This window comes from Polypterus senegalus, chromosome 4, assembly GCF_016835505.1.
Source record: "Polypterus senegalus isolate Bchr_013 chromosome 4, ASM1683550v1, whole genome shotgun sequence".
Lineage (NCBI taxonomy): Eukaryota > Metazoa > Chordata > Cladistia > Polypteriformes > Polypteridae > Polypterus > Polypterus senegalus.
In genome coordinates, this window is record NC_053157.1 from 203,404,389 (window position 1) to 203,421,587 (window position 17,199).

At 37.2% G+C, this 17,199-nt stretch overlaps 1 protein-coding gene across 6 annotated transcripts in view; it reads right to left on the reverse strand.

Moving 5' to 3' along the window:
* The window catches only part of dctn1b (dynactin 1b), a 156,787-nt gene that overhangs the window by 69,210 nt on the left and 70,378 nt on the right, over nucleotides 1–17,199 (reverse strand). For 3 of the 6 annotated variants that reach the window (XM_039751872.1, XM_039751870.1, XM_039751869.1), the window contains exons 5-6: nucleotides 5,944–5,985; nucleotides 4–21 (exon numbers count right to left, since the gene is read on the reverse strand). The exons of 2 other annotated variants lie outside the window; for them this stretch is intronic. In XM_039751872.1, the coding sequence (XP_039607806.1) occupies nucleotides 4–21; nucleotides 5,944–5,985 (60 nt within the window). The remainder of the gene's footprint in view (nucleotides 1–3; nucleotides 22–5,943; nucleotides 5,986–17,199) is intronic. One more of the 6 variants, XM_039751871.1, reaches the window with a different exon arrangement.

Below are 17,199 nucleotides of genomic sequence, written 5' to 3' on the forward strand. Positions count from 1 at the left end.
TACCTTCTTCTGAGTTGGTATCTGCCTCAACATTTTGCAGGGTAAAAAGGTACAATGGAATAAAAGTAAGAAGAGAGCGTCAGTCAGAATCACAAAGAAACAATAAAGACAAAACCCCCGATGCAGGTTCTGCTAGGTACAGTGCAGGATCACAACTAGAGGCTGCTCAAGACAGCTTGCAAATGGCTGCAGAGATCTTGATTCTGCTATTCCCTCAATCACGTCCTCTATGATCTATTGTTCAGCATCTAATTCTGCTTTTCGGCTTTCCAATTGTTTCCATTATAGAAGGCAAAAAAAAAAACCACAGCATTCAGGACCCGCTAATTAGAACACCTATTCTGCAGGCCACAGCCGGCACCTACGCTCCTGAGACATGAAGCCCCTCACTGCCTGTCTCTAAGATTCTCCAACCACCGCCCTGATTCCTCATTACATCATCACTTATAGAAATACCCCCCCACCCTCTCTGTAATTCACTGGCAACATGAGAGAGAGAGAGAGAGAGAGAGAGAGAGAGAGAGAGAGAGATGGGGGAGGGAAACTGATGAACATGGCAGCTTTTATTCTTAACAGTGGAGCAGGCTGACAAAAGAAAAGATGTAAACACTGAATATATATATATATTTTTTTTCATTTCATTGTTGCATTAAATTATGTTTTTATTTAACTATACTGTATTTTCAACCATGCATAGCATACTATGTCTAGAATTACAACTTATATGTTTCCTTTTATAGCAACTAATAAAGGACTAACTGCATCCGTGGGTTATTTTCAACCACTATAACATGGCATGAGATCTCAAAAGACATCTTAAATTTAATGTTTATATTTAAACATAGCAGTTCTAAACATATTCTCATTTATTCAGCCTCTGAAAGTTGTAACATTAAGAAATTAAGGAGGAAATCTTCAATGATGAAAACAAATCAGTGCCTAATGAAAACTGAAGCAGACAGCAAAATGAAGAACATATGCAATGATTTATTTTTATGCAGTTAATCAAATCTAGTCTTAAACACCTGATGTAAAATATAAACTTTGACACTTAACTTTATGAATACAGTAACTGCAAATTATGGGCATGTTACAGCACAGAAGTGTTGCAAAATGTTGTCTTCTCTTAATATTCTGCACATTTTTCTCACCGTGCAGATCAGCGTTCATTAAACACTGAAATGCATAAATACCTTTTTAACTTATTATCGGGTACAAATTTAACACAACAGCATAAATAACTACAAATATTTCAGACTGTAAACTTTTGTAGGGAAATCAGTGTTAATGAAAGCTTTCATTTTTAGCAAGCGCACTACTAAACATTTTGGCATATTTCAGAGTATGTTCTACTATCTATTTTTGTAAGATTTATCTGAAATGGTCTGAAAAAGATACATTCCATTAGAACCATAATAATTTTTCTGTTTGTTTTTTCTTTAATTCTTTGATGTAAGATTCAAAGTTCTAGTTTTTAGGCACATACCACATGAGTATACAAATAGCTCATGGCATGTAAGGAATAAGCAAAACAAAAATGAAGGGGTATAAAATCCAAAATATTAAGCTTATCTTTATGTTACTACTCTATTTGCATTTACAATTGTACATTCATAGTCTTTTTTTTTTTTTTAACGCAACAGGGTATTTAATGTAAACAGATTATTTTTAAAATCTTGTTTATAGGAAATCTTGCTGACTTTTATAAGTTTTATACATATATAAAGTGTGTGTATATATACACACATAGATAGGATAGATAGATAGACAGAAAATTAAAGTATAGCAAAAAGGCAATGAAAACTTCTGGATATTGATCTGGTCAGTTAAGTAGCAGAGGGGGTTGTTAATCAGTTTCAGCTGCTGTGGTGTTAATGAAATTAACAGCAGGTGCACTAGAGGGGCAACAATGAGATGACCCCCAATACAGGAATGGCCTAACAGGTGGAGGCCACTGACATTTTTCCCTCCTCATCTTTTCTGACTGTTTTTTCACTAGTTTTGCATTTGGCTACAGTCAGTGTCACTACTGGTAGCATGAGGCGATACCTGGACCCTACAGAGGTTGCACAGGTAGTCCAACTTCTTCAGGGTGGCACATCAATATGTGCCATTGCCAGAAGGATTGCTGTGTCTCCCAGCACAGTCCTAAGGGCATGGAGGAGATTCCAGGAGACATGCAGTTACTCTAGGAGAGCTGGACAGGGCTGTAGAAGATCCTTAACCCATCAGCAGGACCGGTATCTGCTCCTTTGGACAAGGAGGAACAGGATGAGCACTGCCAGAGCCCTACAAAATGACCTCCAGCAGGCCACTGGTGTGAATGTCTCTGACCTAACAATCAGAAACAGACTTCATGAGAGTGGCCTGAGGGCCCAATATCTTCTAATGGGCCCTGTGCTCAATGCCCAGCACCGTGGAGCTCGATAGGCATTTGCCATAGATACCAGAATTGGTAGGTCCACCACTGGCATCCTGGGCTTTTCACAGATGAGAACAAGTTCACCCTGAGCACATGTGACAGACGTGAAAGGGTCTGGAGAAGCCATGGTTGTGCAGTATACAGATACTGAAAAGGTACTTAAAAACACAATTTTTAAAAAGGTACAGGACCAATATTTTGGTATTTGCAGTAACAGAAGTAAATACTAGTTATCAAAGGACAGGGATTCATTCTTCCTCACTCCAACGTGCTGGAGACTCCATGGGGGACAAGCAAAAAACATATTTTGATGTTTTGAAGACTCAACTGGAGAAATTGCTCTTCAACACACTGGAGACTCCAAGAGGAAACCACTCATTGTATTGACACAGAGTGGGACAAGGCAGGGAAGCGTTGAGACGCAACAGAGAGGCTTAAGTAATACTTTTGGGGGAATTATCCTTTATTTGCTTTGGTATCAAGGTGGAAAAGCTGGTACCAACATCAAAACTTATGCTCATACTGAATTACAATATATTCGCAATATACTGCATTTCTTGTTTTAATTGTTGAATGAAGAAGAACTGGTTTAAACCAGTGATTCTGAACATTTGGATACTGAGATACTAAAATGTGAGATTATGCAGTAGCAAACTATACAATGACATATTTTGGAAATGTAGGTATATTTTTTATATATTTTTAACCCAAATTTCACATGCATGCTGCTGAAAGTTTGCTGAAGCATGTAATTTTTTTTAAATGAAATAAACAGCTTTATCCCCCCTTCCCTTCACTTAAGGCACTACTTCTGTATTCATGAACAGTAGGATTCAAAGAGCAATCATGTAATTTTATTTTCTTAGCTCATAGGACTGTGCTAATTTTGTAATCATTTTTTTTTTAAAGAGAATCAACAAAAATTAAGTTATTAATATTTTTCAATAATTTAATCATTTCCTATGTTCCCTAGATAGATGTCATCTCCAAATTTCTTGCACAAATAAGGTATGCCCTGAAACATTATCGTACTTTCTAGTCTAATGGCAATGATTGAGGATATGCCTTGCAAAACAGTTGGCAGACCTCTATGGTTGTCAATAAGTTATATGACCTGTACACCAGTCTTTTTACACAGTTCAGCAGTTTTTACATGTCATTTAAAAAGTTCATATAATGCAGAATTACAATATTTAGCTTTGAGTAAAAGCAAAAAGGCAAATCAAATATTAACAGCAATTGCTGAAATAAATCAGCTTCTTTGAACCACAGATTGCCTTTTAGTAGAATCTGTTCAACCATCTAATAATTATTTGTTAATGTCTTGATTATAAATAATCTGAAAGTCTACATTAAAATAACATGCACCACACCAAAAGCACATGCTTTCATTTAAATATATCGGACCTTTATAACTGAATCGCAAGAAATGTTACTTGCCTCTAAATATGTACCATGATAAAACACCTTAGCAAAGTACTATATTAATCTAATCCTATGTACATGAAAGCACAACAATTCACCAAGACAGAAGCTCAGATATTTGAGCTTCAAGAAATAGGAGGGGGAAAAAAAGGTTTGAGAAAAATCTAAGCTATGGTGGTATGTAAAAAATAAATGATGTCATGGGTGAGTCTGATTTCTGAAAAATGAAGTTATCACTTAAGAGTAAAAGCTCCACCTCACCTTAACATAAATGAAGCAGACAGGTAAATATGTATCTTTCTTATTTTCTACAGTATGGTAAAACAAAGCAATATACTGCAGTTTAATATAACTAATTTAGGTTTCCATTCCAAATGGTCTCTATTATATTTTTCTTTCCATATGATATGTGCAAATTACTGACAAAGATTATATTTAAACATTTTTAAAAACCTTGTTTTTTTTAAACCTTGATAAAATTTTAATTAAACAGTTTCACAACACACTCCTCTCCTCTCCTTCAGTCATGTGCTTAGAATAGCTTTTGTATACCTTAAAGATTTTAAAAACAAAATATGCACTTTCTAATCAAAGTAAGTAGACATTCACAAAAGCATTTTGACCAGCCCACAAATTCATGCACCAAGATCAGCAGAACAAACTAGCATGCAGGGGGAAGAGGTGATATGGCAATGATGCCTCACAAAGAAAATGATACATGCAAAGTGAAAAACATACAGAGGAACGAGGAATCCTTGGACTTGAAGGACGAGAAAGGTTATTCAAGAAGCCAGAAAAGGGGCAGGCCATGATTGCCGTTTGCATCAAAAAAATCTTCCCTGACCAAAAATTCATAAGAAAATAAGAATTGCTATAAATTTGTGACATTCGCCTTTAGGCTTCTATCCATGAAGGTACACTTTTAGTAGGTTGTAATGTAATGCTATGTTTTACTCCCAACAGGAGTAGATTGGAAGAATAGTGATGGCACAGCACCTGGGAAGTTCTATCCCAAGGGAGAAATCTGATCATTTCCTCTCAAGCATTTCAGCCATTTTCTGTTCTGCTAATGGAATTCCACAAATATATATCTTTCATTACACCTGTGAATATATAGGAAAACATTCCTCAAACTGGACCTGTAAAGAATCCCTAGCAAGTGTACCTTGCTGCTATTATATATAAAAAAAAAACCACAAGCACAGCATTCAGAAATTCCTGAGTAAAGAATTATAAGAGTATGTTTTCAGATATGTATATCCAGTTTCTGGAACAACATTTTCCATTACAGGGTTTCAGAGTGCCTAGACCAGGACCATAATTTACAGGCAGGAACCAAATCTTGACACATTTTCACACAACCCCATTTTTTAGTACCAGAATAATCTGGAGGAGGCAATCAACCCAAAATACATTTTTTTTAAATGGGAAGGAAACACATGCAAGTGCATGGTAACTCCATACAAAAGATAACCAAGCTTGGATTAGAGCTCAGGGCACTGGAGCTATAACATGGCAGTAACAAACTACTGCGCCATTCTTTGTAAATGTATAAAAATATATGCTCCCACATGGTAACTTCTGTTTACATAATACCTTTCAATCTATTATTTCACTTTAGTAAATATGACTAAGGTGTTTCAAATGGTTACACTTAAATGCAATACTGGAAAGTTTAAAATGGCATACAGAATTATGACCATAAACATTATGCAATTGCTTACTAACTATGGTTAAAATTAAGATGGCAACATGGGATTTCACCAAATATTTTTTTATAAATCTTTGTAACTATTGCAGAAAATACTAATGTTAACTTCCTTGGTTTACTTGTAAAAGTACATGCTGAAGAATTAACAGTAATGATCTGAGAGACAGTTTCTCGCAAAAATCATGTGATTCTACAAAAACAAGCAAATGAACAGAATAATGTTCAATACAATGCAAGCACATTTACAGTATGGAGCACATGACAATGAAGGTGATATATAAAGTGGACATAATTTAATGAAAAAGGATGAATAAAACCGAATAAATGTGTGATTTTTTTTTATTTTGCTTTTCATGCAGCCTTCCGAGTGTGCAAAGTAATTTACATAGACAGAAGCATGCACCACCTTCTTGGGTTTCACTCCTCGCTGCATGGAAAAGGCAGGGGGAAAGATCATAGGTTAGAAGGATATACAGAATTCTCGTCGTACTGGAAGCCCTTAATACTTACTACATTATCAAAAAAATAAAAAACAAATACAATTATTTTAAATGTATCCAGAAAAAATCCCAAAAAGCAAGATGTCAAAAACAACAGTATAATTGAGCATAGTTATCATTATCTGACACTTTAACATAGTTTACCTGTTACCATGTGACCGAAGCATTGTGAATTTACCTGAATACTACATATACATGTATATATACACACACACTATACTGTATATACAGGTGCATCTCAAAAAATTAGAATATCATCGAAAAGTTAATTTATTTCAGTAATTCAATTCAAAAAGTAAAACTCATATATATAGATTCATTACACACACAGTGATATATTTCAAACATTTATTTCTTTTAATTTTGCTGATTATGGCTTACAGGTAATGAAAACTCAAAATTCAGTATATCAGAAAATTATAATATTACAGAAGACCAATAAAAAAAAAGATTTTTTAATACAGAAATGTTGGCCTACTGAAAATTATGTCCATGTATGCATTCAATACTTGGTCAGGGCTCCTTTGGCATGAATTACTGAATTAATGAGGCGCGGCATGCAGGCGATCAGCCTGTGGCACTGCTGAGGTGTTATGGAAGCCCAGGATACTTTGATAGCAGCCTTCAGCTGGTTTGCATTGTTAGGTCTGGTGTCTCTCATCTTCCTCTTGACATTACCCCCATATATTCTCTATGTGGTTTAGGTCAGGATAGTTTGGATCTCGAGCAACTTGGATTCTGTGCCTCTCCACTCTTCCTCCAGAATCTGGGACCTTGATTTCCAAATGAAATGCAAATTTCATCTGAAAAGAGGACTTTGGACCACTGAGCAACAGCCCAGTCAGTTTTCTCCTTAGCCCAGGTAAGATGCTTCTGACATTGTCTCTGGTTCAGGAGTGGCTAGACACAAGGAATGCGACAGTTGTAGTCCATGTCCTGGATACATCTGTGTATGGTGGCTCTTGAAGCACTGACTCCAGCTGCAGTTCACTCCTTGTGAATCTCCTCCAAATTCTTGAATGGGCTGTGCTTCATAATCCTCTCAAGGCTGCAGTAATCCCTGTTGCTTGTGCACCTTTTTCTGCCACATTTATTCCTTCCACTCAACTTTCAATTAATATGCTTGGAAACAGCACTCTGTGAAAGCCAGCTACTTTATCAATGACCTTTTGTGGCTTACCCTCCTTGAGAAGGGTGTCGATCTGTGTCTTCTGGACAACTGTCAAGTCAGTAGTGTTCCCCATGTCTGTGTGGTCTACTGAACCAGACTTAGAGACCGTTTAAAGGCTCAGGACACTTCTGCAGGTGTTTTGGTTTAATTATCTTAGTGGAGTGTGACACCATGAGTCTACAATACTTAAGTTTTTCACAATATTCAAATTTTCTGAGATACTGAATTTTGGGTTTTCATTAGCTATAAGCCATAGTCAGCAAAATGAAAAGAAATAAACACTTGAAATATATCACTCTGTGTGTAATGAATCAATATAATATGAGTTTCACTTTTTGAATTGAATTACTGAAATAAATTAACTTTTTGATGATATTGTAATTTATTGAGATGCACCATTGGTTGATAGAGATAGACTCCATAAGTCTGAATCATAATCTGATTACTTGGGTGATCACCTACCAGGAACGCTTGTGGTTGGTTGGCCAGTTGGCAAACAGACATTTTATAGAGTACTTGTCAAATAACAGTGTATATATACTGTATATGTGTGACAGTGTGTGTACAGTATTTACTATTTTTTTTTTTTCTAACGCCCCAAGTTGCTTTGCAAGGACAGCATAATATCAGAGAGCAGCTGTAACTGACATGTTCGATGGGGATGTCACTGCCTGATCTACGCTGTCCATGTGTGGTACTTTCACACGTGTATACTATAAAGCTACACTTTATAGCACTGCCTGCTCTCCTTTGTGAATGCATGAATAATTTACACGATATCAATGCATGCATGATGCTGCCTCCCGTTTGGAACAATACTCCAATTTGCAACCCACATGCATTAAAAAAATTGCAGTGATTTCATTTGAAGAGCAAATTAGCTGACCATAATGAGAACATTAGGAAAATACTGTGTTGTTTGTCATAAATTCATTCTACGTTGTGCCTGCAATTCTGAATCTTAGTCTTAGTGATAGGAGCTTGGGAATCACACAGAGAGAAAAAGATGAGGGACTCACGAGTATTGTGGACTCAGTATAATTTGATCTCAAGGTTAACAATGGTTAGCACTGTCACCTCACAACCCAAGCTATTTCTGGCCACAATAATCAGTCCAGCAGAGTTGGCAGACACTTTCTAGTCCTCATGTACACTTAAAAGACCACTGCCCCATTTTAATTAACTTAAAACTTGTTCAGTTTGTCTTTTCCTGTAGACTTCAATAAATTTAGCCGAACAATGATATTCCTGAACATTTTTGTGCTTTCAACAAACACAAGGCAAAGCAAATTCAGCAATTGTTACTTATAACTACTGCAGACATTTTTTTTGCAAACATTTATAAATAAATCACTTCAGAAACCATCTATCCATGAATGTATGTAAAGATTGTGAAAAAATTACTTCATCTTAAAAAATGCAAACTATACATTTGAGAAAAACTCACCAAAGAAAAAATATCTGCAACAACAAAAAAGCTTATTATATATAAAGGAAGAGATGTACACCAAAAAAAAAATGTATAATTTGTCATTCATTTTAGGGAGTCTGCCTCCTAACATTAACCTAATCACATAAATCTTTCTGAATAATAACCTGAAAATTACCTTAACAAAAAAACAAAACCAAAAAAAAAAAAAACCATAAGTCACCAATTTGAAAACAGAAATTTCAATATATTACTGTCAGTAAAACCAAACAAAAAAGGTGTTTAAAGCCCAAATAAACATGGACAGACATGCTTATGGCAAATTAATAAATATAACAATAAGACAAAACAAATAATCCAATGTTTTACATTGCTACATTCTCAATCTAATTCAGTCTCCTCTTTTTTTCTTATAACACATATTTATCTACTTTTATTATTAGGCACGTCCAGGGTGGCTTAGGAGTTTGTTAAGTTGATTGCTCCGTTAGAAGATTTCCTATGTCCCATGTCTTCTGCTATATCCATTTTGCTTTCTATTGTCATATGTCTTCTAAACCACAAAACATGCTTATGAAATCAAGTGTGCTTATATTTCAAGTAAAAAGGCAAATTTTCATTACTTAGACACCTAGCTCACTCCTACTACAGACATCTCATCTCATGTGTCAAAATTCCAGCACCGGGGAGTAAATGTAGTGCCCAATGAAATGTGATTTTCCCTTTTGACTGTAAATTCAAACCTCATCTTAATTATAAGTGTCAACAGCACATCATACCAACAACTCGTTCAAAGAATCTATGTTTCAAATAATGTAGCACTTTTATTAACAGGCTATATAAAGGGAATTGCTGCTAGGACAAGCTTCACTTATGTGTAAAATTATCCACCAAAGGAATATTTGGTGACAAGATTTACTAAGAAATAAATTAATTTTCTACTGGATTTAATAAAAAATAATGACAGCAATAACATCAGCATTTAGGTTTAAAAGGGATAACCACAGATTATGCCCACTAGCAGCGTTTTTGTGGAAGTGATATGAAGATTAGTTCACATGTATTTTGGTTATTAGAAACTTGTACAGGACATGATCAAATTCAGAAAGAACTTGCAAATTTGAACAGTCACCTCTTTTTATAGTAAATGAAATTATCTTAACCAAGTAAAATGTATGTTGTATTTATTTATTTATTTTTTTAATTTCCATCATGGGATTATCTTTCTTTGAGTACTTTTCTTGGAAAATAAGATCACAGGTATGTCATTACCAAGTCTCTCTATGTTCATAATATAACATTATGGAAAAATTTATTTTTTTAACTCAATCAATTTTGGATCATCAACACTGGCTGCAAAGCAGAAAGCAACCAAGGATTGGATGGACATACACACCCAATCTAACACTTTTACACGGTGTCTTAAGAGAGTAACAGCACTCAAACACAGATTTACCGTAATAGCCAAGCATGTGATTAAAACCCAGGATAACAGTTATATGAGACAGAAGGAGCATTACAAAGTACATTCAAATTTTCTTTTTTTTATTTATTTTAAATCCGAATACTAACTTGACAGACAGAACTTTGTCAGCACAGACCTAGTCAACAAACAGGGGTTCATTAAAACACATACCCCACCCCCACTTCATAATGGACAGAGTGGCTACAGCAAGAGAGATTTGTAAGGATAGGTAGTATCATGCCAAACAGAGTAAAGGTGGCTGTGTAAAATCTTACAATCAAACTACAGTCAGCATGATGTATTCATCAGCAAGAGATAGATTTCCATAAATTACCTGACACGCAGAAGAAAATCAAGTGCAAAGAGAAATATGGCATATCTACATACAAGGACTGGACAACTCAAGTAGAAGTGTATCTTTTTCTACAATTCTAAAACTGCTAATCTGTATTAAAATCTAAAAGAAAATAAAATTTGTAGTACTGCTACTACTGCTTCACTGCTATGTAATATTATGAAATCTAAAGCAGTGTTCACAGAAACTTTCTTCACTGCAGGTGCTTTTCAGTTCTCACCCACTGATGTTTTGTTAGTGTGCATTTTTGGCCTTTTTGGAACTGTCCCTTCATATGAAGCTTGTAGTTTTAAAAAAATAAAAACTTTACGTCATAGCCTGACAACTCTATCCTGCTGCTATATTGTGTGACCCAAGAAAAGCTTTTCAGAGGAAACTATGTCTCTCTGAGATGCAACCTCACTTAATCCCGAAACAATTTTAAACTGGAACAAGATGCACTTTAGTATTCAGCATCTTCCAGCAGCTCAGCAGTCACAAAGACTTGCGTACCGAGTGCCCATTACAACATGTAGAATGGATACCACAGGAAATGTTAACCAGTTTGGTTTTTCTGTATCATGAGATAATTCAACCTAGCTTTTCCAACTGAGAGCAAGTATAATTTTACCTTTCCAAAACGTTTAGAGAATTAAGAGTTAGGGGGAAATATGTGAATTATAAGATCACAATAAGATCCTAATTGCTTTATGGGCCAACTGCAAATTGGAATTGATGAAGACAGCTTAAATTATTTGTCTAGTTCTGATTCCACCTTTGGCTCTTCTACTACATCTGTAAAAACTTGAGGTGCTCAAATATAGTACCAGAACCAATTTAAACACAGTTAGTGCGTTACAGACATCTAACTCACAAATCTGGATCAGTACTCTGCAATAACTTTGTGTATGATAGTGCTAACAGTTGCTAATTTTATAGTTTATTAAGCAGTTCAATTAAAATCATTGCCTGATGCCTGTACTTCAAGCACTAAAGGTAAATTGCCAACAATTAATTCAGGTTCAATCCAGTCAGGTATTTGTCTTCAGGTATAACTGGTATTTAAGAGGTCTTACTAGTTCCCTTACTATCATGATGTCATTAGCAAATAAAGTAAATGTATTTAGCAGCATTATTTCAAACACAAAGTGTAATACCTGTTTAATGAAAATTATTATAGTTAACATTTAATTATCACACGTGGCATTAAAATGCAAAATGTAATTCTCTCTCCTGTTAAAGTCATTTCAGATCATTATTTAACTTGGTATTATAAACACTCTTTTTACAACCAAAACCACAGGGCAATAAAAGTATTTTAAGATTTATTGACATTTTTAGAATGTCAAGTTGAACATGAAGACTAGTATAGATCAGATGCTGAAAAACTTTAATGCACACATTAAAAAGAGTTTTGGGTGCAGCACTAATTTGTATGTTAAAAAAACACAGCATTAACTCATGTTGTAAAATGATATTCTTACTTTCAACAAATACAATAAATAACAACTTCACTGTGTCTCTGATACTAAACATCATAAACTTTAGATTTATAACCAAAGGTTGATGTTAGTTGATTTACTTTCAAATAACCTTAACATGTGCACATAAAAGACAATACTTTCTTACTATTGTCAACAGAAATGAAACCTGTCAGTGTCAAGTGGTGTGCCAAGTTCCATTTTAACTTTACATGTTGCCATTTGACGATGCAATTCAGAAATACATCATCAACTTTCTGTTGTATGCAGATTATAGTTCTCAAATAAACAAAATGACATACTGGGGTACTGAGTCAGCAAAACAGGGGAACTAGAGAGAACAATAGGGACCTGGTTGTACTCCGACTAGACTTCACCAACACCTACAGGTTCATACCCCAAAAACTTGTCACAAAGGCTCTCAACCAATATACTAGACTCGAAGCTATTTAGAGATCTCTTGCTAGACATATTACAACAACTTTAGCTTAAGAATCGCCAGTGGATAAATGAGATGGGGCTGACTCAGGCTCAAGAAAGGGATTATCACTGGTTGCATCATTTTAGTGATCCTCTTTGTACACACCATAAACATGGTGGTAAAGTCTGCCAAGGTAGCATGCAGACTTTCTAAGTTTCAGACTTCGGGTTCCGGAAGCCATAACCAAACAAGCAGTTGAATAAAGAATTGAGACAAAGACAATAATGACTGCCCAAAACAAAACAAAATTCTGGTTTATTCTAGTGGTGTCAATAACTATTTACAATGCTGTCTTGCAACTGGATACACAGTTCAATGCAAGAACATTAACAAAACACAATAAAAGTAAGTGCAGGTTCTATATACAATAATTACAGTAACTACAAAGCAAAAAGTGATGAGAAAATCCAACTAAAAGATTAATAAATAGGCATTTTCTTTCTCTGTTATCCACAAACAGTTCACATAGGACAAACAAAAAAATAATCAAAAACAGAAAGTGAAAAATTATGCACAAAGAAATAATGAAAAAATGAGCACCTACAGCCACAGATTACTTCCAACATATACAAATCAGAAGTACAGTAAACTGTCCTCACTAATATATACAAACTTACGCACTCTTCACTCAACATTAAAAAATCTCAGAAAACTGGTCCCCTGGTGGTCTGAACTTCAGTTTTATACAGCTAGATCTCTTGCCTAGCCAATCATTACTCACATTTTCAGGGGTCCTGTACCCTACACCCTCCTATCATCAGGTGTAGTGTCATTATTTTAAACCTCCACCTTTCGCCGCATGTTCACAAATGTTGTTCGCTTCTGCTGGAAAATTCACTGAATTTCATGCCATCTTTACATCCTTCTTTTTATGCATATATTATCTGCTGGGCACCACTTAAACTCAGCACTCTGCTCTTTTCTTTCCACAGCAGCTTCGGGTTACTTCAATTTCAAAGTGTGCCTGGTAATAAAATGGCAGGGTTGAACACTCGCCTCAGCATAGTGCTGGCTCAAGCCCGGAAAAGCCCTCTAACTTTTTGGCTGATCAGTGGAGCAACTCATGAGAAATCACAGAACACCAATGCAACTTTGCCTCATCACCGCATTCTCCCTCACTGGAGAACTAAAACAACAGATAAGGAACTTTTACTGCTATAATTATTCTAACAGAACTCCTTGGTGGCAGAGCCCCGGGGGTGGATGAGATACGCCCGGACTTCCTTAAGGCTCTGGATGTTGTCTTGGTTGACACGTCTCTGAAACATCGCATGGACATCGGGGACAGTACCTCTGGATTGGCAGACCGGGGTGGTGGTCCCCTCTTTAAAAAGGGGGGCCGAAGGGTGTGTTCCAACTACAGAGGGATCACACTCCTCAGCCTCCCTGGAAAAGTCTATTTGGGGGTTCTGGAGAGGAGGGTCCGTCGGATAGTCAAACCTCGGATTCAGGAGGAACAGTGTGGTTTTCGTCCTGGTCGCGGAACAGTGGACCAGCTCTACACCCTTATTAGAATCCTGAAGGGTGCATGGGAGTTTGCCCAACCAGTCTACATGTGTTTTGTGGACTTGCAAAAGGCATTCGACCGTGTCCCATGGGGAATCCTGTGGGGGGGTGCTCCGAGAGTATGGGGTACCGGATAAGGGCTGTTCGGTCCCTGTACAACCGGTGTCAGAGCTTGGTCCGCATTGCCGGCAGTAAGTCGAGCCCATTTCCAGTGAGAGTTGGACTCTGCCAGGGCTGGGCTTTGTCACCGATTCTGTTCATAACTTTTATGGACAGAATTTCTAGGTGCAGCCAGGGTGTTGAAGGGGTCTGGTTTGGTGGACTCAGGATTGGGTCACTGCTTTTTGCAGATGATGTTGTCCTGTTTGCATCATCAGGCCGTGATCTTCAGCTCTCTCTGGAGCGGTTCACAGCTGGGTGTGAAGCGGCTGGGATGAGAATCAGCACCTACAAATCCGAGACCATGATCCTCAGCCGGAAAAGGGTGGAGTGCCCTCTCAGGGTTGGGGATGAGATCCTGCCCCAAGTGGAGGAGTTCAAGTATCTTGGGGTCTTGTTCACGAGTGAGGGAAGAATGGACCGTGAGATTGAGAGGCGGATCGGTGCGGCATCCACAGTGATGCGGGCTCTGCATCGGTCTGTCGTGGTGAAAAAGGAGCTGAGCTGTAAGGCAAAGCTCTCAATTTACCAGTTGATCTACGTTCCTACCCTCACCTATGGTGATGAGCTATGGGTAGTGACCGAAAGAACGAGATCACGAATACAAGCGGCTGAAATGAGTTTCCTCCGCAGGGTGTCTGGGCTTTCCCTTAAAGATAGGGAGAGAAGCTCAGTCATCCGTGAGGGGCTCAGAGTAGAGCCGCTGCTCCTCCGCATCGAGAGGAGTCAGATGAGGTGGCTCGGGCATCTGATCAGGATGCCTCCTGGCCGCCTCCCTGGTGAGGTGTTCCGGGTACGTCCAACCGGGAGGAGGCCCTGGGGAAAACCCAGGACACGTTGGAGGGACTATGTCTCCCGGCTGGCCTGGGAACGCCTTGGGATTCTCCCGGAAGAGCTGGAAGAAATGGCCGGGAAGAGGAAAGTCTGGGCCTCTCTGCTTAAGCTGCTACCCCCGCGACCCGACCCCGGATAAGCAGAAGAGGATGGATGGATGGATGGATTATTCTAACATTCATGATAAGCTGTAAACAAAAAAACTCTATCATAACTATTCATTTAAAGTGCCTGCAGACTCGGCTTAACACAGACTGGTATACATAAACTGCCCAAAACAACTTTAAAATCCCCCAGCTAGATATCGAGGCCAAGACAGAGAGAAACTAAAAGGCAACAGATGCTGACAAGGTAGCTGAATCTTAGCTGAGGCATCAAGGCCTGGTGGGCACAATAGCACAAGGGAAAAAGTGGTCTAAGGTGCAGCACAATGTTATTGTGGTATGATAAGTCACAGGGGAAGGAAAGGTGGTTCCTAGTTCAAAAGGAGGCATAGGCAATGATTGAGTAGTAGCAAGCCAGCAGGACAGTTGGTATGCTATAATAGGGAACATGGAGTAGATGAGAACATGTATTGGAGTGCAAAATATCAAGGTCTGAGCTTCGGAAGGCTGAGCTCCATCACTTGAAGTTCTTGATCCAGGGTGTCTATAATGCTTTACCAAGTACTTCCAACCTATTCTGCTGGGGTATGGTGGAAACCCCAGGAAGCCTGCTGCAAGATGGTGGAGACCCCATAATGTCTGCTGTGCTCTGAGAATGCACCCTGGAGCACATCTTGAGTTGCCACAAGACATCTTTGAGGGAAGGGATATATCAGTGGCAACACAATCAAGTTTTAAGAGCTAAAGTTGACATCATTCATGATGTCACCACCCAAAAGAGGTTACAACGACATCACTGAGATCAGACATGCTCTACAGAGGTTCCAAGTAGGTTGTACTTTTGGAATTTTCTGTTCCATGGGAGGATGGGATCCAAGAGGTTAACAAAAAGAACAGAGCAAAATATGCGGAACAGGAAAAATAGTACAGACAGAAAATGGGTAACAGGTGAGGTATGAGCCAATTGAAGTAGGCGGAGAAGGGTGCACTGGCCAGTCATTCTGCAAAATGCCTTCCATCTTTTGCGTCTGTGGGACCAACAAAAGAAGGGCCGTAAAGATAGCCACAAAGGATGCTCAAGCTAGATTCAAGTGGCTGTGAAGGGGAAAGCCGTCAGGTAGAGTGCAACCTGGCCAAAAGTCAGGGCTTGATCTGTGAAAGACCAGAAACTCCTAATGACTCTGGGAACATCACTAAAAATGATTTGCATGACATTAAAAGATGTAAGTGAATTTTAATTTCCAGTTTTATTTTTTATTTGACTAAATTAAATTTAAGAATGGATGTGTATGTAATTGTGACCTTAGCTTGCTTCCCTTAAAACAAACAACTCACTTAAGTAGTTAAGGAGAAAATTCAAACTTGAAATGCTACAGTGCAATCAAACAATAATATTAAATACTAATTATTTTACAAAACATAGTATAAAAAAAACCAAAAAACTAGAAAGTTATATCACAATGTGAAAAACAAATCTCATGGTCTAAAGATTAACTGCACTGCATGCTTAAAGGAAAAAAGCTTTAAATTTTTATAAGTACAATATTAAAATTTCAAGATCTTCAAATTGCCTATCCAAGCACACATTATTTGAAATACATCTACTACAACAAAAAGAAGAAGCTGATACTGATCTGATATCCTATGCTGAAAAGAACGAAATTACCACTCATACTCAAATAAGATGATATCAGGAATGAATCCGGTTTCTTACTTTAGCTATCCAGACCAAGGTTATTATGGTTAACGAAAACTAAAATCAAAACGGAAACTATTAATAAAAAACATTTTCGCAAACTGAAATAAAATAATTAACAAAACCGAATGAAAAACTAAACGGAACTATTAAAGTAGCTGGAAAGACTAACTGAAATAAAATAATAATTTACTAAACATAATTTTAGTTCTCATTTTTGAATGAATATTCTTGCTGTTAGTTATTAACCCTAAAATTGAAAGTCATCCACTACGAGCCGCCCACACATATTCATCAAGTGAACGGCAGCTGGTGATGGAGGGCTAAAACTAAAACAAAACTAAACTGAATTTCCAAGTAAGGTCAGAAAAAATTTAGAAATAAAAACTAATATAAAAAGGTAAAACTATAAAAACCTTGTTGCAAACTACAATAAATACAAAAGACACCAACTAAAAACTTCACCAATAATCAAGGTAAA